The sequence below is a fragment of the Zosterops lateralis genome, assembly GCF_965231275.1.
Source record: "Zosterops lateralis genome assembly, chromosome: 9".
In the NCBI taxonomy this organism is placed as follows: Eukaryota; Metazoa; Chordata; class Aves; order Passeriformes; family Zosteropidae; genus Zosterops; species Zosterops lateralis.
This window is the reverse complement of record NC_139769.1, coordinates 14,735,942-14,761,208: the sequence shown is the minus strand read 5'-3', so window position 1 is coordinate 14,761,208 and position 25,267 is coordinate 14,735,942. Positions and strand designations below refer to the sequence as shown.

General features: G+C 37.7%; 1 protein-coding gene across 1 annotated transcript in view; it reads left to right on the top strand.

The window, feature by feature from the left end:
* ZNHIT6 (zinc finger HIT-type containing 6) overlaps nucleotides 1–23,952 on the top strand; it is a gene marked incomplete at its 5' end in the record, with an annotated part of 31,881 nt that extends 7,929 nt beyond the window's left edge. Inside the window, 5 exons of the mRNA XM_083867056.1 lie at nucleotides 2,357–2,425; nucleotides 3,219–3,299; nucleotides 3,804–3,884; nucleotides 18,674–18,798; nucleotides 23,023–23,952. Of these exons, the coding sequence (XP_083723182.1) occupies nucleotides 2,357–2,425; nucleotides 3,219–3,299; nucleotides 3,804–3,884; nucleotides 18,674–18,798; nucleotides 23,023–23,105 (439 nt within the window). The 3' untranslated portion in view covers nucleotides 23,106–23,952. The remainder of the gene's footprint in view (nucleotides 1–2,356; nucleotides 2,426–3,218; nucleotides 3,300–3,803; nucleotides 3,885–18,673; nucleotides 18,799–23,022) is intronic.
* Nucleotides 23,953–25,267: the final 1,315 nt, after the last annotated feature.

Here is a 25,267-nt window from a genome sequence, read left to right as displayed (position 1 = left end):
ATAGCTAGAAGTTCTTTTTGGTGCATTTCTTTTTCAAGTGACTATGTTAAAGACAGTCCTTTGGGCCACCTACATGTTTCTGTGAGCTTGTCATGGTTTGTCTCTCTCATGCTTTGGCTGTCTTGATTTAAAGATCAAAGTGTCACAGAAAGGTTTGGTCACTTAAAAAGATAAATATGGCCTGTTTGGAAAAATTGTGGAAGCTGCTGAGTTAATGAAAACATGCTAGCAAGCCTCATGTTAGTTAATAACAGAACAAAACTCTCATCTGAACAGTCCTTATAAACATTTTAATAAATGTGCACATCATAAGTGTTTCCTTCAGCTAATGGTGGTAACTCTATTTGTGTGTCTAAAGCTTACTAACTTTTACTAGTCTCCCTGGGAAAGTGCTTTGACATAACGCTGTTCCATGTTAAATGGCAGATACTAACGTGTCTGAGAGGAATCACAAGCTAATTGCAATGGAACTGAACTGGATACATAACCCTATTGATACTCCAGTTTGCTCTGAGGGTATGGTAGCATTGGTGCTTCCTTCAGCTGTCAAGATAAGAATTGCAAAATCTTGTTTTACTTACCTTGCAAAAAACTCCCAAAATTCTTCTCAATGGTTTTTAGTTATTTCAAAACATTTTTGCAGTTTGGTAATTTAAGGCTGTCATACCGGTATGCAAAATAGCATAAAATTCATGGGCCCAAAGACTATGCTAGCTCCTGGTTATATATGTGCTATATGATTAATGATGATTCCTGTGTTTTCCTCCTGCTCTGGTCATACAACCTTCTTACCTCTTCCAGACCTGATGTTCTCTAATTCCACCTTCTCAGTCAAAGCATTCTGATTCTCCACTTTAACAAACATGAGCAGAAAGAAGGGAGGATCACAAGGCATGCAGCACAGCTCTGCTGAGGCACACGTTGCTGTGGGGACAATGGGCTTCATTAATTTGTTTTATTCTAATTATTACTTTCTTGGAGCTGGGAGTTCCTGCTCACTTTTTTTTTTTTTTTTTTTTTTTTTTTTTGGCAAATTCTAATATATCTGATTTTACTTATACTCAGAAAGTATAGTTCAGCTGTAAAGCTTAGTTTTCTCCTAACAACTAAGTAAAGGGATTACTTATTTGATAAGCTCACTTTATAAAAAGTGCTTGCATTTAAAATTTGATATCATAGCTAATTGATCTTAGCAGCTAAGTTTACTATTTTGCTTGTGGATGGATGCACGTACACTCCTCCCTGCAGCCAGCTAGAACCTGCTGGATAATGTTTCATTTGCCTGATAAACAAATTAAACAACATGTTGGAACAACACTGTGTTTACTTTTTATTGTAGACCAGAATCTTTGCATAACTGAGGGCGATTATCCTGAATGCAATGATTCATTGGTCTTAAATAATGTTTTAAAAAGTAGTTTAAAAAAAAGACACCATGAGATGTCCCTGTGTTTCATAGGTGTTTGAGCTCTGATTTCTAAATCTTTGCTCTTTGTCATGAGTGTGAATTTCTGGACCAAGCAAAAAGCCAGGAACCTATCTTTTAGATTGTGCTTTCTCTTACGGAATTCTTTTAGAAAAGCTTATGCAGATTTTCTGCAAATGAGCAAAAAAGCAAGTAGAGACTGCCTGACCTAGCAAAGAATTCTCTAGAAATACTGCCTAAGATGATACTGCTCTCGAGCTATGCTTCAATAGCTTCTGTTCTCAGGTATTACTCATGCTAGCTGGAAAGGGAAGGTGGGTCTTAAAAATAATAACTAACATACAGAAGAAAGGAATGTGACATCACTTTGTCTATACTATAAGTTTTACGATCTTTCTGTAAAATGTTTGTTCTTTCGAACTTCTCTTATCCATGTTATGCCAGAAGGCAACTTCCTTCCCTGACCATGACACATTTTCTATTGAGGCCATCATTGCTGGAAAAAATTGAGTCCCCTGTAGGACCTGGCCTCAGCTGAGACTCTGGCTATTATTGTTGCAGAGGTTTGGTAATCTGTCCTGGGTGATATGCCAAAAAGCAACTTCCTTTTCTGAAATTAAAGGGCAGCTGGAATATACTCACTTTTAAATTGTGAAATACTGTTGATCAGTTAATTGGTGATATCCTTTTATATTTGTAAGGAACAGATTTTCATCCCATGAGGACTTGAAATTTTGCAGGATGTGGAAGCATTACATCTTTCAAGGGTCATCTCAGCTTCTCTGCATGCCCCTTTTACTTTTTGAAGCCACTCAAAATCTTAACTATGTATTTTCTTCTGCACCCATGCTGTAGGTTACAAAGCTTTATTATAGAAAAAAAAAAGGTAGTTGTTACCAACTAAGAATATGTATTTCTTTTTGTTTTCAGGGAGAACAAGTTCTACTGGCATTTGAAGCTCATATTTCCTCACTGTCATGCTGAATACACTTTAAAAGGGTACGGAGCTTTAAGAAAGATTTTTTTTAAAGTTTAAATTAATCTGCTGAAGTTGAACTGCAAAATATTTTAATCACTTCTTACCGAGTTCTGTTATACAAGGTAAACCCAGGTATTAATTTCAGTCTTGAATAAAAGGGCATTTCAATCTAAAAAATACTAAAGGTTGTGTAGTCCTTTTCTCTCTGAAAGCTAACAGACTTTCTAAATCAGGCATAATGTTTGTTAGTCCTTTTCCCTCTGTAAATAGAGAGCTTGTGTATTCATAATAGTAGTACTCCTACACCTAACATACTCTCTTCTCACAGAGCAGATGTTCAGCACGATTTACCACCCCTCCTCACCTGCACTCTGGAGCTGACCTTCATACAGGGTGAAACGGTTGCCTTGTTTACTTTGTAGGAAAGTCCAGAAACACATTTTGAAAAGGCAAAAAAATAAGCTTTTTATTGACAAATAACCTCTCCTTTTTTCCTAGCCTGAAGGGAGATGAGAATCATGTCCTTGTCTGCTTCTAGGGGTGCAGGAACAGCCTGTTTCTTTTGCAGGGTTAGAAACTAGAGATATGCATCTGTTTACTCCTCATACGTGCCTGTGAAATCCCGGTGCTGAAATTGAGATAAAGCTGCCCATATCTGCACAGTATTGATACACATTTATAATCCTGCCATAAACTACTCAGCTGTGCCACTGTAGCATGCTAATATTCAGCTTCCTCCAGGTGACTCACAATAGGTATTTGTGTACATGATGAATGATGTCTCACATGCTTGATTTTTATCTTTGCTGAAAGGGTGCCTGATGATAAAACACTTGCTGATATCCTCAAGCCATACATCGATCCAGTGGAGTCAGATCCTGTCGTTTGTCAAAGGTGTGTATTGAAACAACTTTCCTACCTAGTTGATCTAATGCACTAATAAAAGGGAATGGTTCTGAATACATGGCTTAAATTAGCTGCACTATCAGCTTGCAGAGCTGAGTTCCTAGTTAGCAATACATCTTTCATTCCTGTGATGAAAACAAACCTAACATTCACCAACCAACTAATCCTGGGGTACAGCCACCAAATTTAAACCAGCAGAAAATTAAGAAACTGACTCACAGCATAAAGACCAAATAAAGCAACTGTAATTCTGAAGAATGTAACCATAATTAACCTCAGTGGAGGTGGCAGTAAATCTTCAGAATTGTTAGAAAAACATGCTGATTATTACAACCCTCTTTTATAGAAAACACCTAATATATGACAAAATAATATTTAAAAAAAATACATTATTTTGGCTGTTGACATACATAAGATATTCATCTCTTATGGATGACAGGAAGAAAAGTCATTGTACATAATTTCTGCATCTTTGCTACTTTTTTTTTCCAGATTAAAAGTCTATACATCATCTCCTCAATCAGATGTACGGATTTTAATGAAAATAGAAAATAGGAGCCGAAACTCTGTCAGGTGAGGTGGTTCTGCAGTTTATGTGCTTGCTAATTAAAAATAACAAGAATATTTAACACATTTCTTCAGTTGGAGATAATACAGTCTCATGGATTAAACTTCACTGAGTAATTTCCAAAAATGATTTGGCAAAAAAGCTAATTCTTTGTCTTTTAATGTGTCAGTATTGACATATCAGTGCAGTTATTGAGTGACTGTGTCTGTATCTAAGCTGCTTCAGCAGCAGTCCATGCCAATGTAACAGAACAGAGGTTTGTGTTAAAATGCTAAATAACTGTATTGACCCACAGAAATCCATACATCCATTTCTTTCTGGAAGTTCCTCTGTGGATATGTTAACCTCCCAGAGGCAGTTGAAGTGATAGTCAAGGAGAGTTATCTTTTTAAATCATTGCAGCAAAACTTAGTGTTTATCACAATCCAGTCACTGCATTTGAAATTACACATTTTTCTCAGTTTCTTGCTCATCACTCTTCATGTTGCCATATTTCTGAGTTTGGGTTTTTGTGTCTTCAGAATTCAGACTTGTGCAGAATTGTTTTCTTTGTTTCCAGAACAGGCAATAATCTTGAACTTCAAAATTAAACTTTAAAGAAATATTTTTTGTTAGTGTAAATTCCATTCTGAACACTCCACCCTGTTGTCATTGTTACTGAAAAGGATATGTATCAGCTTAGTATCATAATTTATTGTGGTTCACCAGTGATTCCTAGTTAGGCATCTGAAAGTACATTCTTGTCTTCAAATGTAACAAATGTGAATAATATGCTTCCCTAAAATATGCTACATTGTTTCTAAGGGGGAATAAGGGTATATTGTAAGAATTTCATCTGTAACTTAGCTTTGAGTTTGTGATGAGGTTTTTTCAAGTGATATTAAAAAATGTATAATATATTTTTCATTTCAAATTCAAGTGCAAACTCTTAATGATTTTGATTGATTTTTTTTCTCTTTGCAATCATTATTTCAAGTATGGTTGTAACATCTGCCATCAGAATTGCTAGCTAAAAACCTGTTGTTTTCAATTGAATTTGAAGATACAGAGCCCTGGTTCTTATATGCAGGGAGAAATCATGAAAGGCCTTGGACTGCCCAGTGCCCTATATCTGAGTGTTTTGTGGGAATAGTGAGTTCTCATTTGTGGACACTGAAAGGCACCAGCTGTTTCAGCTGAATATTCAGAAGTCCATGGAGCCTGATGGGTTTCATTCCATTCCAGAGTACTGGAAGAGATATTGGATGTTATGGCAAGACCCCTTTTGATCATGTATTAAAGGCCTGGGGGTCTGAGGAGGGCCCTGCTGACTGGATGCCATGTTTTAACGTAGCAGGCAGCTAAACACAGCTCAGACACTCACACAACACCCCACATCCCCAGGGGGATGGGGAAGAGATTCAGAAAGAAAAAATTAGAATTCTTGTGTTGAGATGAAGTTAGTTTAGTAGGAAAAAAAGGAAAATATGAGAATGATAAAAGAAATAGAATATACAAAACAAGTGATGCCCAATGAAGTTGCTTATGATCATCCACTGACCAGTGTCCAGCCAGTTCCCAAGCAGCAGCCCCCAGCCAGCTTTGCCTTTAATTTAATTTAATTTGCCTTTAGTGTTGACCATGTGTGATGTGGTGTGGAATATCCCTTTGGCCGGTTGGAATCAGCTCTCCTTGCTGTGTTTTCCTCCTTCTTGTGCCTTCTGCTGGTGGGGTGGTGTGAGGAGCAGGAAAGACCTTGACACTGTAAGCAGTGGTCTTTCACATTTCATTTTTCAAGAAAGAAGGAAAAGTTGTTTATTTAACAGCTGTATAGAAGTTTTGGGAAAGAAACCAGTTTAATACAGAAGTTGACTGAGTATCTCTTGTGCTCATTAGGGTTTTTTGTTACTTAACCATTTGCCTCTTCTGAAGTATCCATAGTATTTCCTTATGTCACAGATTTGAGCAGGAATTCTTTGTCATTAAATTAAATTAACCTAAATATTCTCAAGTCTGACACTCACTCATATTCCCAGAATCAGCCTATGTTGGTTGATAATGAGATTGGAGTAATTAATATTTATCCCACTTAGGGAATGTAAAGTTTAAAGTACCAGAAAAACAGTAAAAAGTTAAAATAGAAGTGTATTTTGACTTTGGAACTGCAGTTCCTCACATGGAAATTATGTGAATCTCTTCATAAAAGTTGATAGAGCAGGCCCAGCTGGGACAGTACAGACAGGTCAAGGAAACAATACTGAAAAAAATTCCTCCTCTGAAAGGAAAGAACAAAGTTTGCTTGAAATGATGGGACTGCTGTGTCAGCATAAAGTCATTTCTGTCGACATCAACTGTGTCTGTGCCAGCAGGCACTCTCAGCACAGTTGTTGTGACAAAGACTCTGTGAGGGAATTGAGATTTTTACTGTAGTTGTATTACAGTTAAATAAGAGAGAATTTGTTTTGATTTCTTCTCCTTTTGGTTCCTTGCCCCTAAGTTAATTGGAGAGTATTGGCTGGTACTCTGAATCAATACCTGGAATTGCAGTGGAAGTACTTGTGATTGAAACATGACCAGCTTGCTGCTTAGCAGTCTTCCCTATGCATCCAACACTGAGTGGACACAGATCTCCTTCACCTTTCTTTATCTATCTTCTAACAGTTGGAAGTGTTAACTGCTGGTTTGTGTAGCCTTGACTGCCACTGTCAGCTCAGTGTAATTTCTCATCCTGTGCCTCCTCATTCTGCCTGATTTTAGGCTGTATATTCCTCTATGGCAGAATGCTCTTGCATTACTTTGTGGGCAGACTGAAGGAGTAGGATTGGTGTAGGCTACTCATACATCTAACTCTACATGAATGTTTTGTTATCTACAACTTCTGCACCCAGCAGAAAAATTTCTTCTCCACAAGCACTAGATTATAGAAAAGTTGTAAGCGTATGTTGTTACGTTGGATGTTCGTTTTAGGCTTAGCAGAACCTTTGGAAAACAATCCTTTTTGTAGTCACAATTTTGTATTATTGAGGAAGTGCATGTTTCAGAGGGTATCTAAGCAGCATTATAAAATGTTAGTCTTCTAGGTTTAAGATAAGTATGTTACAGAAGGATTTTAGTTATTTCCTGCAATTGTTTATGCAACAGGAGTTTGTGGTTTAGTTTTGGCTGTTTTCTGTGTTTCACAGCAAATCATCTTTTTTAAGTTTGAAGGTCCTTTGTAGAATGTTTTAAATTTTTGGGGTTTTATTTTTTTCTTTCTCCAGAAATATAAATTAGCCATGAAGTACTGATTTCTGCTTTCTCACAGGAGTTCTATAGAACTTCAGAAAGCCACTGGTGTGCAGAGATCATGGACAGCTGCCAAACACGGTGCTTGCTTTCTTCTTGCTATGTGTCTTTTACCATCAGTAGTGACAGTTCTTAGAGAACTTCATGATAAGTTCTTATTTCTGTCTTCTCTAAAACCAGCTTGTAAGAATTGTTTTCAGTATGAATTGGTAGCGCCCCACAGTTAACTGGGGTAACCTGAAGCAGAATTTCTCCTCGTGTCTTCTCAGCTTTACCTGTCATCTCATGCTCTGTAACTCTTAGTTACACTTGGTTTATCTTCTCATTTGCTACACTTACTTTATAAGAATTTTGCAAAGAGGGGTTTCAAAAAACAAGCATTACATATCTCTCTTCTTCATTTAAAACTTTATGGTTTTAAAGGAAGTTTGGAAAAAATCTGCATTTGAACTGATCAGAATCATTTTCCATTTGGTACTGTTTGCTTCGATCACCAGTTGTGATGCCATATTTAGTTAATATTGGTGTCCATTCTCTCCTTGGCTGTAACTGTTCCAAGAAGGGTTTGACTTCTGCCTCTTGGATGATTTTTATAGTCTACATTCTTTCATAAAGTAGTATTTTCTTTCTTCAGGATAAATTAGTGTCCTGACTGTCTTCAGACCTTTATTTGGGATGCCTTCGAAATGACTTCATATGGTAAGAGTATTGCTTTTTCCAGTAAGGAAAGAAAAGGTGCAACAGCCAAATTACACAGTGTGGTTTAGGAAATACACCTTCTTATTTTCCTGAGAATAGCCTTATCAGGCTTTGTTTAACAAAAAAATCATAAACCAAAACAGCAATCAGCCCTTCCCAAAATCAAACAGATACTTGGTCTTTTTTATTAGTAAATTAGTAGTCAGAGTTAGGTTGTTTTTTAACTGCAGATACTTAATGAGAAATTAATTTAGTCAGCTTTCTCATATAAGATAATCCTATTTCTTTAAGAGAAATAACTTAAACTTAATTTGCAGTAGACACTTTAAAAGACAAATCTAAATGAAGTTAAAACATACAAATTAAATATCTCTTTTACTGGATTCAGTAACATCTTGCATGAATCTAGTTCAGATAGTTGACACTTTAATCACATGCATTGGATTTAATAGAATTAAAAAATAATGCTTTCTTTAACATCAATGTTAGGTCTTTTATGTAGTAGTGTTCTTTTTTGGCCTATTCAGAGTAGCATTGAGTGTTGTTTCAGAATAAGTTGCTGCAGAAAACTTTTTGGAGATTTGAAGGTTGGAGTAGGCACTGGCAGAATATTTAGGTGCCTGGAAAATACAGTCTGGTTGGCTTTAAGAGCTTTGCAGAGGCCACTGCTTTCAGTAGAGCAAATCCATGAAGGAACTGGAGTACAGACTGTATCCTGTCACTTTTCTGTTGTAAAACTGCCACATCATACAGGGATGGATACAGAATCAGTTGTAGAATTGTTTTCTGTATCAGTAGTACTGGTGTAGCTCATGCTTCAGTTACTCGGAAAGCAAAAAATACCAAAAGGATTTTTGTTCCAGCTCTAACATCAAGGAGCTTCTTAAGTGTCTGTTGTGGCACTGGATGGGGCACATGAGAATAATGGCATGTTTGTCACTTAATTCTTGGGGACCACAGGGAAGAAAATCTGCTAAACAAGTATCAGAGGTTCTCCTCTACTAAATGCCATTGTTTTATAGTGGTGAACACTTCTTTTGCTTTAACTGATTTAATTCAGTTGCTTTCCAGAAGGCTGGATGATGTTAGTCATTTTGGATCACTTCCCTGTCTCAAGATCAGCTGGCAGAAATGAGAGTTATTTCCTTGGATGTGTTAACTCTGCTCAAAGAGAATTTTCTTTTGTAGTCTATTGTTTTTAAATAACTATGGGTTAGATCACATCAGTAGGTTGCAGTAGTCACAGTAATAGATTTAGGAAGGTGAAGCTTTTTGTCTTAGTATGTGCAAATAAGCCAACAGGCTTTTGGAAAATTATCCTGGAATTCAAAAAGTAGTAGAAATATAATGGAACCACATTTTTTAAATGTAGCATTTAGATTATTTATTTCCTTATCTTTAAAAATGTCTATTAGATGCTTGTTTTGTCAGTTAGTTTAGGATTATTTTAAAAGCCCTGTTATTGAAATACATTGAAGGTAGCCTCAAGTATTGATCTGTCAATGTTTTCCTTAGTTTGTCATGCTCTCTTGCTTGGGCACTTCCTTCTGCTTTTCACACATAGCTGAGTTTCTTTAAAAAGGCACTGCCGTTGATGTGGTGCCTGGATCAATTCTTTTTAATCATATTATGACCTCGATTCAAAAATTCTACTTCCTCTTGCAAAACAAGCGTACTAGAATTAGCACATTTCAAGCATCATTTCCTTCTTTGCATTTGCTGCAAATGTTGAAAAGTGGTGTGCTTTATTTATGATTCTCTAGTCTTACTTAAGGAAGCATTTTCTTTTCACATTTGTGTAGTAGACAATATATATGAGACAGGAATTAAGGATACAAATCCTTTGGCTGAACTGCTGGCCTTGGCATGAGTTGGAACAGACCCCAAGCTGGCTTTAACCTATGCCAGAAGATTGACAGTAGAATTCATTACTCCTCTGTAGCTTGCAGCAGCTGGCACAAAAGCAGCTCTGCCAGCTTTACAAAAGCAGGGAGCCAGCTTACAATAGTCATTCTTCACTGCACAACTGTAGTCAGGCACTGCTGACTTGGTGCTCTTCAGGGGGAAATAGAATTTGGTCTGTAGTCTGTTTCTTAAACACAGCACTCCTGTGTATTAATACTTGCTGCTGTTTTGTCCCCAGTGTTGGATTTGGGTTTATGGGTTTTTTTTAAATTAGAACTTCTTGCTTTTCTTACTGAATAATTCCTTACGTTTTCCTGCAAGTCATTTCAGACTCCTGGTTTGTTACTGCAGCCGTTTCAGTGTCATTTTTCACATGCTTCTTTTTTGTATCTGAACATCAATCTCTCTGCTGACAAAAGCAGTGCAGAGCAGCAGATGGCAGGTTACACAGCTTTTACTGTAAAAAGCAGTCACTTTCCTTCCTAGCTGCTTACATTCTTCATTAAAATCCTCTGTTACACAACAGAGATGGAAAGCAAAAAACTACTCATTGCTGAGTATAGTAAATGTGTATGGTCAGAATCTGTAGCATGCATAGCTAAAAGTTTGTGATGTCTGACTACAATTACTTGACCTTTCAAAAGATTTTTGGGATGATTTCAAAAAAACCCAGAGTTTGTCCATCTTACTATCTTGTGCAATCATTTTTTTTCTTGAAAGGGATTCCTTTATGAACCAGTAGACGCCTGTTTTTTTTAAAGTAACAATCCAGTGTTTTGTAATCCATGCTGAATTCCTTTGGAAGAACTGTTTTATAATTAATGGTATTGCTTTAGGGTTTCTAGAGTGTCCCAGCTAGAGAGTTGCTGACTGAGACATTTATTGCACAAAGATTTATTTGAAATCATAACCTCCACTCCAAAATTCTGCTGTCTATAGTGCAGTAAGTTAAGCCTAGACAAATTGCAGAGGGGGAATATGTAAGTAAAGAGGTGGAGGATGAGAGAACAATAAAAGTGTTACAGATGGCTTCAGCCAGTGGTTTGACCTGTCCAGTCATGTAGTGGTGTTCTATAAGCACCACAGGGAGATCCCAGGACCCTCAGACACTTCATGGTTACAAAGCAGGTAGGCAGACCTCAAATTCTAAATCAAAAAAACTGTACACATTATTCTCTTTTCTCATCATGTCTGAGTTTAAAACACTGGAACAGCCTACCCAGCACATGCACAGGCAAATTTTCTATCCTGTCTTAGAATGTGCAGCTAGAAAAGATTGTTTTAAGAGCAAATCTTGCAGTTTGCTCCACCCTGCCATTTTTGCTGGAGAACAGGAGAACTCTGCTATATGTATGTACCTATGTAACTTATATATAGTGTGGGGAAGGTCTTCATGGAAGTTCATCTGCTGTGCAGCATGCACATAAAAGGCAGACTTGAAGGCAGGAAAACAGGCTATGAAATTCAAGAAAATGCTATGGTTGGAAGCCCGCTATTGAATAATCGGTAGCCCCTTGGCTGAGGGAAAGAGCTGGTGAAAACAAGCTGTAGAGTCAAAGTGATGCTCTATTGTGGGGCTTAATTCAACTCTGTGGGTTGCTGTTAAAATATTTTTCTGAAGGAAAAAGAGGATTTGCTGCTGGTTTGGAAGAAAAGAAGAAAAAAAAAAAAAAAGAGATGCTGATTTAAAGTTAGTATAGTTCCTTAATTTCAGGGACCAGAAGCATGGGAAGGCTTAAAAGGCCTCTAGAAGCAAAGATGCACACTCTTGCCCTGGATAGGTGAAGTGATAGGCTGAACTTGGAATCTGCAGCACTGTGAAAACATGGCAGCATAGTCATCAGTGTTTTTAAAGAGACAGGGGAGAGGCCAACTTCTTTGTGTTCTTGTCAGGAAAGAGAAAACCTGTTATTTCCTCCTTATTCTGCCAAAAGGGAATCCCTCTTTTTTTTCTCTCTTTAGCAGGAAGTGAGCTAGGGCTGATTGTTTCATGGTTGCCAAGTAGGGAATTGACCTTCCTGCTTGTTTCCCAAGAGAATAATTTGTTTTCTTTACTTTGTAACTTTTCCTTTTCATTGTAAAGCCTTGGTAACCTGTTACCATAATGGAATGTTTATGCTGCTGTGATTCCCATGACAATAAGTATAAAATTTGTGAATATGTTTCCACCATTCTATACAGAGTGGTAAAGGTATTTAGACTCTCCATATAAGGTAAATTTGGAGGTTAATACTTGCTATTCAGGGATTCAAAATTAGAGAAAGATCAATTCTTCCTGCAGTAGAGGTTCATTAGATTAACCCAAGCATAATAACAAAGGTATTGTCAATTTACAGTGACTGATTTCTCATCAGTTTTATATTTGTTTATTTTAGCAGGGTACTGCTTGCTTATGTTAAATTGTTAAATGAGATTTGATGTATTAGTTTCCTGAACTTCATTGCATTCTTTGATAATTTTTGGTACAACTTGTACCTCTACAATTATTTACAGTTAGGTTTCATGGGGCTGTGTATGAGTATGCTGTCATTAAAGTAGATTAACGACACTGGCTTTTTCCCTGTCACCATGCCAGTATTGTAATAGTGATACAAGTTTCATATTTTGACTTCTTTACATTTTTGGGGAACCATGCACAGCTTTTACTGGTACTAAATATGCCACTGATACCTTTTCAGTTTTTGAAACTTATGGCATTCATCTGCAGTAGCCAGCTCTCTGTCTTATTGATCAGAACTTTTCCTGTGTGAAGTTTCATATTCACATTAAGTCTTCTGGCTAGCATTAACTCAGGCTGTTTGTTTCTTTATCTAAGTCATATAGTGGCCTTACATGATTGTGGTTTACATTTTTCATATGTCAGCTCTATAATATTTAAAGAGTTGTAAACCTTGATCTTTTGAGCAGTTTGTGAAGCTGCCTGGCTTCACAAAGTAAGTAAATTCCCATGTGTGTAAAGAACCATTGCCGGGATGTACTTGAATTATAACATCTTTACTTGCTGCTGGATTTTTGTTCCTTTTTTTCATCATGTCTTATGAGATGGGGAAAGTATTTGCATTCTTGAAATTCAGTATCACTTTATTTCTGTATTCTTTGCACCAAATTCTGCCAAATGCAAGGAACTGACATTTGCTGGTTTCACATTTTCCTTTTGTTTTGTTGTACTTTGTTTTATAGCTAAAAGATGCAGAATGTTCTGTACTTCAGTTAATCTTTAGATCATTATTGTGATCCTGAATCCTTTTACCATATCACTCTTAAAGCTCCATCCACTAAATTGTTGAAGCAGTTACCTTATCTGCTTTATGGGTTTTGCCATTAATTGATATATTTTTCCATTAGTGCCATTTAACAGCTTTTAGTGCACTTTTTTCCTTTGTGCAGTTGCCTCATTCTCAAGAGGCTTAAACAAGGACAGGCTTTGTGCTTCTATGGTGACATACTTGTACTCTTACTTTGCTTCTCTCTCCATTCCATTAACTGTTTTGTGTATTTTCTAGAATAGAATTCTTCTAGGGTAGAAGTGAACAAACCAATGAGGTTTTTAAGACATCTACTATTGTGTCAAATAATTAAGGTGACAGCTGTTGTTCTTGCTGTTTTCACCTGGGTATTACTTTTTTTTCTTTCCAGGATGTTAAACTCCTGAAATATGTTTGTTGTAAGAGGGGGGTTCTGAGTTCAGTTTTTCTTCTCCTCATTTTACATTTGATTTCAACAGTTCTTATACTTCTCTAGTGACAGCACCTCTTACACCCTATGAAAGAGAGGAGACCTTGGATTGTTACAGGTTGTCTTAATATGGTCATTGTTTGAGAATGAACTGTGGCTGAAATGTGATAAGGGAAAGGAACAGCTTCATAGTTTTCTCATTAATTGGCTGTGCCTTTATGTACTCTGTGAATATAGATGTAGTTAGGAGACAGTGATGATGTCCAAGATGCTTTCCTGCTACGCTGGCAACTTTTCTTCCTGTACTTATTTTGGACTTGTGGTCCAAATGGTTGATAAGAGAAGGCTTCTTGTCCTAATTTTCAATATATTTTTCCAGAAAAAGCACATTTTTGATGGAATGTTACTTAAGGTAGGGATTTGACCTGAAAAGGGTTTGGCCAGGCATCTGGTCTGTACTGGAATTGATTAAATGGTGCAGATATCAGTGGTATGGAGGAGAAGTTAATTAACATCTGTTGAGGCAAGTTATGGAAGTCCTAGGCCAGGAGAAGAAACATAACCAATAGTGGAAGGAGGAGCGAGGTTTTAAATACTTCTGTAAACTGTAGTCTATATTTTTTTCATATTAAAATATTCACTTGAACTAGATTCCCATTATCTTTCCTTAGAAGAGTGTTCAGGCACAGTATTCCTTCATATTGTTTTGCTGTTGATAAGACTTAGTTATAAAGGAAGTGTTACAGCAAGTCTTGGTGTGTTTTTTTGTTTGTTTGTTTGTTTGTTTCTAAGATCTCGCTGTTTTGCTCATTGAGTTTTCTAATTTTGTCATGTAGCTGGACTAATCAAATACACTGGTTTAGGTTTTTTAGAACATCAGAATTCTAGTGACAAAGTTAAATATAAATACTGTGCATTATTTCAATACATTGTATTTGCTTTCTGCCATACAATTGTCCTTTCATACCTAATTCGAGAGAGCATTTCTCTACTTCCACGTTCACCAAATCATAACCACACGAAGAGGTTATTCACCACTTAGGAATGAAAGTCCATCTGTTAGTCATTATCTTTGCTGTACTGTAGCACTTCAGAATGAGTGCTTGGGAGAAACTTTAAATGCTGTACCCTGTCTTTGCCCCCTTCTAGGCATATGTAGATACCTAGGAAATGCTACCCTCTTTGGTCTGATGAAAAAAACTCTTTTTTTCTTCCCATATGTTAGCATAAACTTGGTTGTGGATTTTTAGGACTAGGCCCAAAATAGATAGCGTGATTTATTGTATCTGAGTTATGCCAAGTAAATACCTCGATGTTTCCACTCAATTCTAGGAAGAAAAGTCATCTTTCTGTAAAATATGTGCTAACAGTTTAGTTGATCACTCTTACAGGGAAATCATGAATGTCATTATACAGATCCCCATTTTGGTAATATTTACAATTATTTAGATGGCTAAAACTTGTTTGTTCTCTTTTCAGTGTCTAGAGGACCAAACTAAAGAAAGAACATGGCTACAATTTATCTTTAATTCCAGATTGCAGAAAATTTTTTTCATTATTATTAAATAATAAAAAGTTCCTGTAGATGACATTCAGGAAAACCTGATCAGCAGGGAATTTCCTGCTGTCTGAATTCATGGAGACAAGTTACGCCACTGCGATGATAGCCACAGGCTCCATTTGAGGGGAACTTGTTGTGATGCAGTGACCTAATGTGGCATTCCTGCCTGTGGGAGACAGATTAGGAGACTGAATTGTTGAATTCCTGGAAGGTGGTGGAATAACTATAGATAGTGAAACTAGCCTTTGCAGAAATTCACAGATGCTATCAGGATTGCAGAGCCACATTAATTTCAGTATTTTGTGAAAGGTAACAACTGTTCATAGAGCAAATATAACAGTTTATGTGGGAACTGATGTGAGATTGCTGAATCTTGCTAAATTTTCTCAATTGTCACATTTTTTGTAGGCTTTTAAACTGCCTACTAGCAGGCAAATTCTACTTAATTTTAGTTCTTCAAAAAGCAGTTATTGTTATTTCATTCCAGCCAAAATCAAAAGCGGTTGTCTGCTAAGATCATCTCTTTGTGGTCCTTACAAATGGAGTCATTTCTAATTAAGAAAAAATCCAGGCCTATTTATTGGTTTGCGACATGGGCATAAAGCTTTGCTTGGGGCAAGAAAATAATCAGGAAAGTGTATTATTAGATGGTGGGTGTTGTTCAGGGAAGCTGAGGGAATATAAGGAAGGGAAAGAGAAAATGTGTGGAAAGTAAATACCAGGAAGGAAAAAAGATGGAGAGGTAACATGCAAAGAGAAGTCCCTGATCCCTGAATGCAGGGATCAGAAGCCATAGTGCAGACAATTTGCATGAATGGGACAGTGGGAGAAAAGAGAAAGCAGAGGGAGGGTTTAAAAGAAAGATGTGAACATGGGTGTTAAGGCAATGGTTTTGTTGGCGTGGTCAGCTAGTTTGGAGCCAGGCTTATCTCAAATCCATCCTGGCATGAAGGGCTGAAGGAACTCATTTAGGATGACAGCCTCAGTTAAGTTGCTTCCTGCAGGTGGTTCTGGAGCATGAAAGAGTCCAGGTGAAAGGATGGACTTACGCTGATTCTTCATTTCACTGGGGTGTCAGTTGAAGTGCACAGTGAAGGATGGGTTTGAAGGAGGTTACAGCTCCTTATGGGTTCTTCTCATGCAGGCTTTGCAATCCCAATGATACAAAACTAGTGGGTAAAAGTGGTGATAAAAGGATACCTAGTAATATCTGACTGTGATGTTCTCCCTGTTCTGTCTCCTGCTTGTGGTGTGACCACTTTGCTGCAGATGCAGGGGAGGGCCTACTATGCCAGTGTTACTCTACATCCTCAGGCTTATCCTGGTGAATAATCACTGCAGGAAGTTACAAGATTGGGAAAAAAAAAGCCATTTCATTTCATTTTTCTCCAAACTGGTTTAGCCTTTTCATAAGTAAAAATGAGAAATGTGTGTGTAGGCTTCTGGTTAAACCCTACAGGGCAGTCTTCTTTTGGCCGTAGGTCTCTGTTGTTCACCCTCTGACCCTCTGATGTATTACTTTGTTGTAGTTCTGGGATGAAATTGGGAAGATTTTTATCATAACCTTGTCTTTCTTATATAACCTGGAAAATCAGTCTTAATCAAGAGCTGTCCTTTAGTAGACTTTGGAATTGATGTGACGAATAATAGTTTTCTTTCGAGATCTCTTAAGCATGCACAGTCAAGGAAGAGCCTGACAGTTGGATTAGTAAAAAACCTCAACTTGCACTTGCGTATGAAGTAGAAAATGCGGTAGACTGAGGTCTTTTGGATAATATATACAGTAACAGACAAGTTTAAATAAGAGAAGCATTAAGCTCTTTTGTTGTATTCTTTCTGAAGTGTACAGTCCATGTTACGGACTAAAAATCCTGTCACTCTCAACCAATAAAATTTAGTTTAACACAAAAAAGATAAAGCACTGACTCAGTGATCTAACACTTCAGTAATTTACTATCATAAAATAGTTTTAAGTATAAATGTTTTATCTTATGCCAAGCTGGACGCTAAAGATGTTTTGTCTAAAATATGAGATAATGGAAAGTGTATTGTGGCATGTGAATTACTTTAGCCTCTTGGTGGTAAATGCTTGCTTAACCAGAAAGGAATGTGTTGAGGTCCTTGCCAAAGGAAAGGTATTGCCATACTTTGCATTTAGAGTACTGTAAATAAAGCAGTAAATATGTTTCTGTTCATCTGTGTTAATCCAGAACTTATGAATGCATTCATTCAATAAGACATGTAATATACTGTTATCCCTTTTAAAGGGTTTCAGTAAGAAGAGCTTGTAATTACTTTGACTGCAGAGAAACATGAAACCAAATATTTTCATGATGATTTGAAGCTGAATATGAGAGAATTTTTGCTCAAACTAAGTTTCCCTTAAATCCTAGGAACTCAATTCCTGGTTTACCTCCAATATTCTTCATGTGTGCTGACTCCCAGTGTACTGCTTTTAATCACACATTATTGTGAATCATAAAGTATATCATTTCCTTCACCTATCCCATGTTGGTTTTGGCAAAAGAAAACACAATTGTATAATATGTTAATGATCAGAGGAGATAGAGCAGCTATGGGAAATACCCCACATACTGCCTACAGTATATTTTGAACTTCATTTGCCCTTAGCTGATACAATAGCTTAGTGATAATTTAATAATGCTGCTTACAGAAAGAATTGCATAACTCAGGTTGCAGTGTAATAATATCAGAGCATCCTTTGGATGCCTCAGTTACAGCAAGGAAAGCAACAAGGTCCCTTTTCAGAAGCCTTTGAAATAGCCCTTCCTTTCCACAAAATCCCACGTCCAGGTTTCTAGTTAAAGACCTGGAAGAGAACATTACAGTTTCAGGGAGTGATTGTAGAGAGGATGCTCAGTTTACTTCCCATTACTGTGGTATCATTTGTTATGTAGCTGGTTTCACTCTCTGGGGTGAAGAGGAGCCCTTTCCTGGGAAAGAACTGCCCATCCCAGTGCTGCACCTCTGGAGCACACACACACCTGGGGATTTCTGCAGGGAGCTTCTCACTGATGGTGCTGTGAGCAGAGATTTGCTCTGGCATAGTGAATATTGTACCATCTTAGAGAAATTATTGCTGCAATGCTCCTGTATCAGAACAAGGATATCTCTCCTACAAAAACAGGGATATGAGTGTTCCAGTATACCTGTGCTTCAGTAGTTGTTCAGATAAGCTTTTTATTTCATCTTCCTAGGGCTTCACTGGTAATTCATAAGCAAACATGATAAATAAGGAACACTACTAACCAAGTAAATGAAAACTGTAGTGTTAAAGCCCATGAGTAAAATATTAAATGTTATTTTTAATTTAGAATCAGGTTTTGATAAGTGTATCAATTTTTATAACTCTGTGTCCTTATCTGATTTGCTAAAGATGTTCACTAAGACATAATAAAATATTTCAACCCTTAGAGAAATTTGACTTTCATTCTTCTTTTGTTCTTTATGCTTAGATATTAGGAGGGTTTAAAAAATTTATGTAGTTGGAGAACAAGACTAGATATGTAATTTGAATTATAAGGTAGTTCTGGGTGTGGTTATCACCTGAAAATCATGTGAAATGCTGAAATGCCAGAAGCCTTTTACTTTTTTTTTTTCCCCACAGCAAATGTACATTATGCCCTTGCTAGTATTAAAATCCAAAATAAATTTCCTGTTATTTTTAAGGTACAATGAACTGGATGCCAGTAGAAGCCTTCTGGACAATCTGAAAGGCAAAGTAATAATTGAGTATCCAACATTATTTGTGGTCTTGAAAACGCTGAAGAATGATATGGTGGTCCTTGGCCAAGGTGAGCATGTATTTATTTCCTGTTATGTTATACTTGGATATTTTAGTTATATAAGCAGTAGTTAAAGGATATTGCCAGGAATGAGCAATATGTCTTGTGTTTCCTTCTGAAGCTAAAAGTTTGCTATAGAAAAAGCTGTTATGAATGCTCTTGTCTTAAAACTGCTGGCTGATGGCATACATCTGTGAGCTATACTGGATGTGTTTTTTCTAACTTTGTTTACTGGGGTTTTTATATATTTTTAGCCACCAAGGTGAAACAACTATTCAGACTTGTGCTAATTTTTTTATGTAGCAAAGTTTGACACAGTTGTATTATTTCTGAAGAGTCAGGCTGTCTGGGGAAGATGAGTTTTAAGTAAACCTGATGGTCATGCAAAGGAATCATTCTCCATTATTTTCTAGCATAGCTTCTAGCACTGGACAATGATTCTGAGTTGTGATATAGTTATTAGAAATCATAATGGCAAAGTTGCTTTTTGGGTGGCTCAAAAGCACAGTGCTATCTTTTAAAAATTACTTTGTTGAGGGAAAACTTTCATCTTGGAGGTAATTTGGAAGAGAATCCAGATCTAGCAGGAATTTGCTTTTAGTTTTTAAGTTAATTCCCATTTTTCTCCCCAGTATAAAGGCTTCGTGTCCCAGCACCTGTTTCTGAAGCTAAAAGATTGCTAAAAGATAATTCAGCTGTTGAAATAGGGAATCACTTTTTGTCTCCCAGTCCCCCACCTTATCACCTTAGTTATCATATCCCTTAATTTTCAGTGTCCGGCCAGTCTCTAATTCTCACATATTTTTGTAGAAAAGCTTTGATATATATTTGCAATTACTGTTTCCCTGCAGCAGCTCTGTCATGTCTCTGTATATGTATAATTTGACTGATGAAATACAGGACTGAGAATATTCTACCAGTGATACTGGACCTCCATGGAGCTTGGCTGCTCTGGCTGATTATCTGAGTGATCCCTAAGTGAGAGCAGTCTGCACCCAAAGATAGGACATGCAGAAATTCCATGTGCTGTGCACTGGGGGACTTCTGGGAGTGAGACAGCACACCAGGGGATAAGGTAGGTCAGGTCTGAGTACCTGGGCCCTGTGATACACACCCTGGGAGTGCACATACAGACACTGTGTACATGAAGCTGGGTGCTTTTGAGTTTATCCATTATTTCTTTGTCTAGGAGCCTTGCTTTTCAGTATGCAGATGCACCCCTCTGATTTAGAGGTCAGGAGGGAATTGCAATTGATTGACTCATGTACTTAATATGTATAGGGTTATCCTTGTCTCCTGAGCTAATAGGGAGATTGTCCTTTTAAGGGTGTAGATTCAAGTAAGTGTTGATTGAACAACAGTATTTTAAGGTCATGCTGCTGCAGCACCTACCTGAGTCTCTAAAAGGCAGAAGAGGAGGAGAAGAGAGAGCCAGTAATAGCTGGCAAGTGCCAACAGCTTTATCACAGGGCAGTGCAAGTGTGTGTCTTGAGGACAGTAACCTTCCTCTGCTGCAGAAATCATTTGATGAGTAGTCATCCCTGCAGGGGTTCTGAGAACACTAACAGCCATTTCAGGTTTTGAAAACCTTTGATTTTTATTGTTGTTTTAACGGTTTCTGTAGATTCCATTAAAATGAATTTAATCACTCCTGTTAAGGTGTCTTGACATAGCAAAAGTTAGAGCTAATGGCAAAAATACCATGATTTTCACAGCTTTTATCATAACTGATTTTCATCTTCTTGGTTAAGATACTAATAATCAACTTGGACCTTGAGTTACGTTGGGAACCTGTGTTCTGGGTATTTTTTCTGTTCAGAGTAGAGGCCTGTGACAGTAATTTTAGATTGTTTAAGGAAAAGCATGTATATAATATAAAACTTGGAGGACTTTTTTGTTGCTGTTACTCTGCCTGAAGACAAAGAACCATTTTGGTTAGTGTGTCACAGTCTTTGTGCTTTTATTTTGTGTGTCATCTTTACAGAATATAGGAGGAAAAAAACATTTTTCAGTTTGCTTTAGCAGTTGCATTCACAGATAATTGCTAAGAGTGCAAATCTTACATTAACCTCCAGACTGTCCAGGGGGAAGTCTGTTGTAATCAGAGAAGTATTTTAGCCCCTTCCCATCTCCCAAGAGGTGACCTTTCTGCTCCAGCATCTTCTGTGTTTGTTGCAGTCGAGTTTCTTTGCCATGTATGGCTTTCTGTATCCATGGCCTACTCCTCCCAAGCCATCCGTCCCGCTGATCCTATTGCCACCAGTGCTGCCTTTCCTCTCTGCCTGCTGGCACGCCCAGAGGGACACTTGTCCTGCTGGGGCCTGGTGGCTGACCTCCCTGTGCATTCCAGGCAAACAGCTGCCACACTGGTGCGCGGACACGTGTGGCAGGGTGTCTGCTGAGCATGGGGACTCAGATGGCCATGACCCTGCTGACCTTGTTTGCAAGGGACTCAGGCTGGAACAAGAAGCAAAGTCTTGCAGGAATTTAATTGCGAAAATACTATTTCCTTCCTGAGCAATCTCAGATCTACCCCCTTCCCCAGGAGGAACAGTCAAGTTTTCATAGCCACAACAACGTGCACAACACTGGGAAAAGATCACCATTCTCCCTGAAATTCAGGTAGTAACCGCCAAGGACTGGGGGATAGCCGGGGCTGGACACCTTCAAAGAGAAACTGCTAGGATTTGATGAATATAAAGCCTATTTCTCCTATTTTTCTTTTCAGAAATGGCTGAAGTATTTTGGCTGAAATTTTCAACTACATAAGGGAAATAAAGATTAAGGAAGGAAACTGCCACTGAAAAACTTAAATTCAGAGTTTAAATTTTACATTATAAGTAAACTGCAGACAGTTTTATGGTGAGAAGGACTGGGCAATCTTAATTTATAGACAATGCTATCAGCACCATGCAAATATGCTCTTTTTGAGTGAAGCCAGTCTATAATTCCTGTTAAATTTTACTGTAACAGACAAGTAAAATCTGTCTGTTGAGCATTGCTGTGAGTCAGAAGATTGCCACATTCTTTTATGTGATGTTTTGATGCTTGACTTGCTCAACAGCAAAAACTACAGGTGCTCTGATTTCAGCATACAAGGTCAGTCATGGCTGAAGATAGCAGGGGATTATAGAAGCTTTCACAGGCCTTACTTTGTGCATTACTCAGTACATATCTGGCATATAAATGTTAATTGATTATACACTGGATTTAATATAGACAAAATGTGACCTCTGATGTTTCTGGGTGAAATGCTTCTATTTTCTTGAACAAATTCCTTGGAAACTGTACAGGTGCACACTGTCCTATGTATTATCCATGTTTGCCAGCTGTAGAACTTATCTTGACCAGACAGTAGCTATACTTCATCACCTCCCTTTTGGTAACATTCTCTTAATGAAACCTCTGATACTAAAAGCTCAAAAACATCTTTAAATTCGTAGATCAAATACTGAAAATAACTGTGAGAGCAGAGTGAATCATGGGCCTGCTTTGCTGTAGTTTATTTTTGTGCTTCTTGAGTGTCACCAACCAAGTGGCATTTGATGACATCAGCACAAGGTGACCAGGGTCAGGGCTTTGTTAAAGAAGGATCTGTGGGGTGTGAGGCTGAAGACCAGTTTTGGAGATGAGAGTTTCACTATATGATCTCAGCAGAGCACAATAGCTGTGCCCTAAACCACAAGTTATTGTACACCTTGAACTTCACCAGCCTTAGCTTATGGACTTACATACCTTGTCACTATCTTTGGGATGCTAGAACATGTGGAAGAAGCACAAAGCTACATAATTTTAATTTTCCTTTTCCAGTTTCTCTGTAGTTCCACATCTTAACTGAAATGCTAAGAAAAGTGTAAATTATTTATAGTTCATTACAGTTGTGATACGTGTCTTGGACATCCCAGAAAACAACATTTAAAACAAGCCGAAAAAATAATTTTAAATTCTTTGTAAGTCTAGAGTTTAGTGGGGGATAAATACTCTGCTTTCCTACTTGACTGAAAGACCAAGATTTAAAAGGTAAAAGGAATTCTCAACATTGTCCTGCTTTCTTTCAACATTGAGGTCCTATCCAGGGCTTTATCCTATGCCATGAAACTGGTTATGTCTTCTGAAACAGCTGTCCTAACGAAAAGAGTGATAAAAAGAAGATACGAAACTGCTTCTGTTTGATGAGCAAACAACGTTGCTGAAACTAATTGCTTGTTTGGTTTTTGTGTTCTGTGTCCTCAGATGGCAGTGAACCTGCAGAGAACTCAGACAGTGAAAGCTCATCCCTTTCATCTGTGGAAGAAGGGGAGATTCGGGACAGTTGATGACAGTTCTTGGAGAGAGGAGGATGGAATGAGCTTTTATTTTTTTAATTATTTAATTAAATTTTTTAAATACAACTAAGTTCCTAGAGATTTGGGTTAACTTCATTTATTAAAGATAGCACTCTCAAAGTGCTCGACTGTTTTTGGATTTAATAATGCATATTTAGGGATGTAAATAAAAAGATGGGGAATTGTGGTTCCAGGGGGGAAAAAAAATCTAATTTAATTGTAGTTTTTAATTGCACCATTGATTTTCCTTTTTCCCTAACCAGCTCAGTGCCAAATTTGGGGGTTTTAATATCACTTATTTATATGTGGATTTGAGTCTTAATGCTTAAATTTACTGGAAAAAAGTACGGTTATTTCATTAGATCAGTTTCCTTTTACAGTATTTCTGTGTAACACTGAGCTGCTGAAAATGGTCTTATGTTACTTTTGATATGTTTTTAAATCCATAGTATTGGATGCATAGACTGGCAGTAATGCAAATAACACTGGACCTCTAAAGAATGCTTGTGTTATGCATCTCATATTCCTAGTACCTACTGAAGTTAGATATTGTAAATACTTACTTGCGTATCAGCTAAATTTACCTACTTAAAAACAAATAAATCCTAAAGGAAAAAAAAAAATCCTGTACTGTATTGTCTGCTGACAGCTGTAGCTTCTGGAAAGATTCCTAGATCACAGACCACTTATCCTGTATCCAAGTCTCTTATAGGGTCTGTTGGAGGATGAAAACAGCAATGCCACAAGTGTTGCAAGCCAGGTGAGCCCCTCTCCCCACTGCACCCAGGGCATTCTCAGGAATCAGCATCAGCCTTTGCCCAAGCCAGTGTTTGTAAAGTCTTCAGGGCATAATCACTCTAAACAGCTCTCTGAGGTTGCTGCTGCCTGAGTTCCCAGCCTCTGTCTCCTGCTTGAGACAAGCATCTTTGTGTGTTGGTGGCCTGGGGTGTGTGCTAAATTGCCACGAAGGTGGTATTTCAGTCGTAAGTGTTCTTCTGCCAGTGCTGATGTTGCAGGTAGAAACACCAGAAGGCAGTGAAGGAACTTAAGAAAGTACCAGAAGGCTGTGGGAGCAGCACAGGAGGGTTTAGGCTTCAGGACCCTGAGTCTGGGATTCAGGGCAGCAGGCAGATGAGTCCTCACCAGTCATGCCGCATTGGGGAGGATTTTTGAGATATTCAAAGTTTTAGAAGGGTTTTTTTTTTCCTTGTGAAGAGATGGGAGTTAGAAAGTTGTTTGCCATGACAGCTCACTACTGAAGTTCGGCCAGAGTGTCAGACCTTTGTAGTCACATACTACTTCTTTCTCCCAGTGGTATCATGTGTCCTTTCTCTTGTGTGTTTTGCAACCTCTGGTGAAACAGGAAAGTTTTTCTTCTTGCCTGGCAGTAGCCACCTGTGCTCTATTTTCTTTCTTAGTCATTGTTGGTCCTCTGCCCACCTCTTGTTTCAACATTTGTTTTTTTAACCCTTTTTAAAGGACTAGGATTCCTAACTATAGGTGCTGCTTTCGTATTTTTTCAGTTCAGTGAAAGTGAATAAGCTTTCCCTAATCAGTGATTGCTGCACACTGACTTGGTAGCCACAAATTACTGTAGACCAGTCTCAAACTCAGTAATACCAATAAAAGAGCTGAATAGCAAAACTGCCACAGTTCATTTGCCAGAAAATGTTTCATCTGGAGTAAAAGCATGGCATTTCTGTTTGATTCAGAGCACAGCAAAAATGAGTGCTGCAAATAGTAGTGTTGATCTGCATGTGTGTGTGATTAGTCTTTGGCTGAGGAGCACAGATTTGTGATTTGCATTACTTTCCTTTGCTCTTGGGGGTTTTCATTAATTGTAGGAAAGGGTTTGCCTGTGGGGTTTTTTTCTTATATAAATTTACTTTAAGCTTCATTGTGAATCAAACACATTTCTTTTAAAATGACAATGCTGTTAAAATTGTCCTTCAGATTTACCTTAAAGAAGGCTTTAAAAAAATATTAAGGAGCATTCCTGTGGTGGTTACTAGAACTGAAATTTCCCAGACAAAGCTGGGAATAATCTCCCAGAGCTCAGTCAAACTGAGAGTAAAAGGTAGCATTTGCTATTTATTCCTAGATTACTACTTACCTGTTTTTGCAGTTACACTAGTTTGAAAAGAGGTGATCAA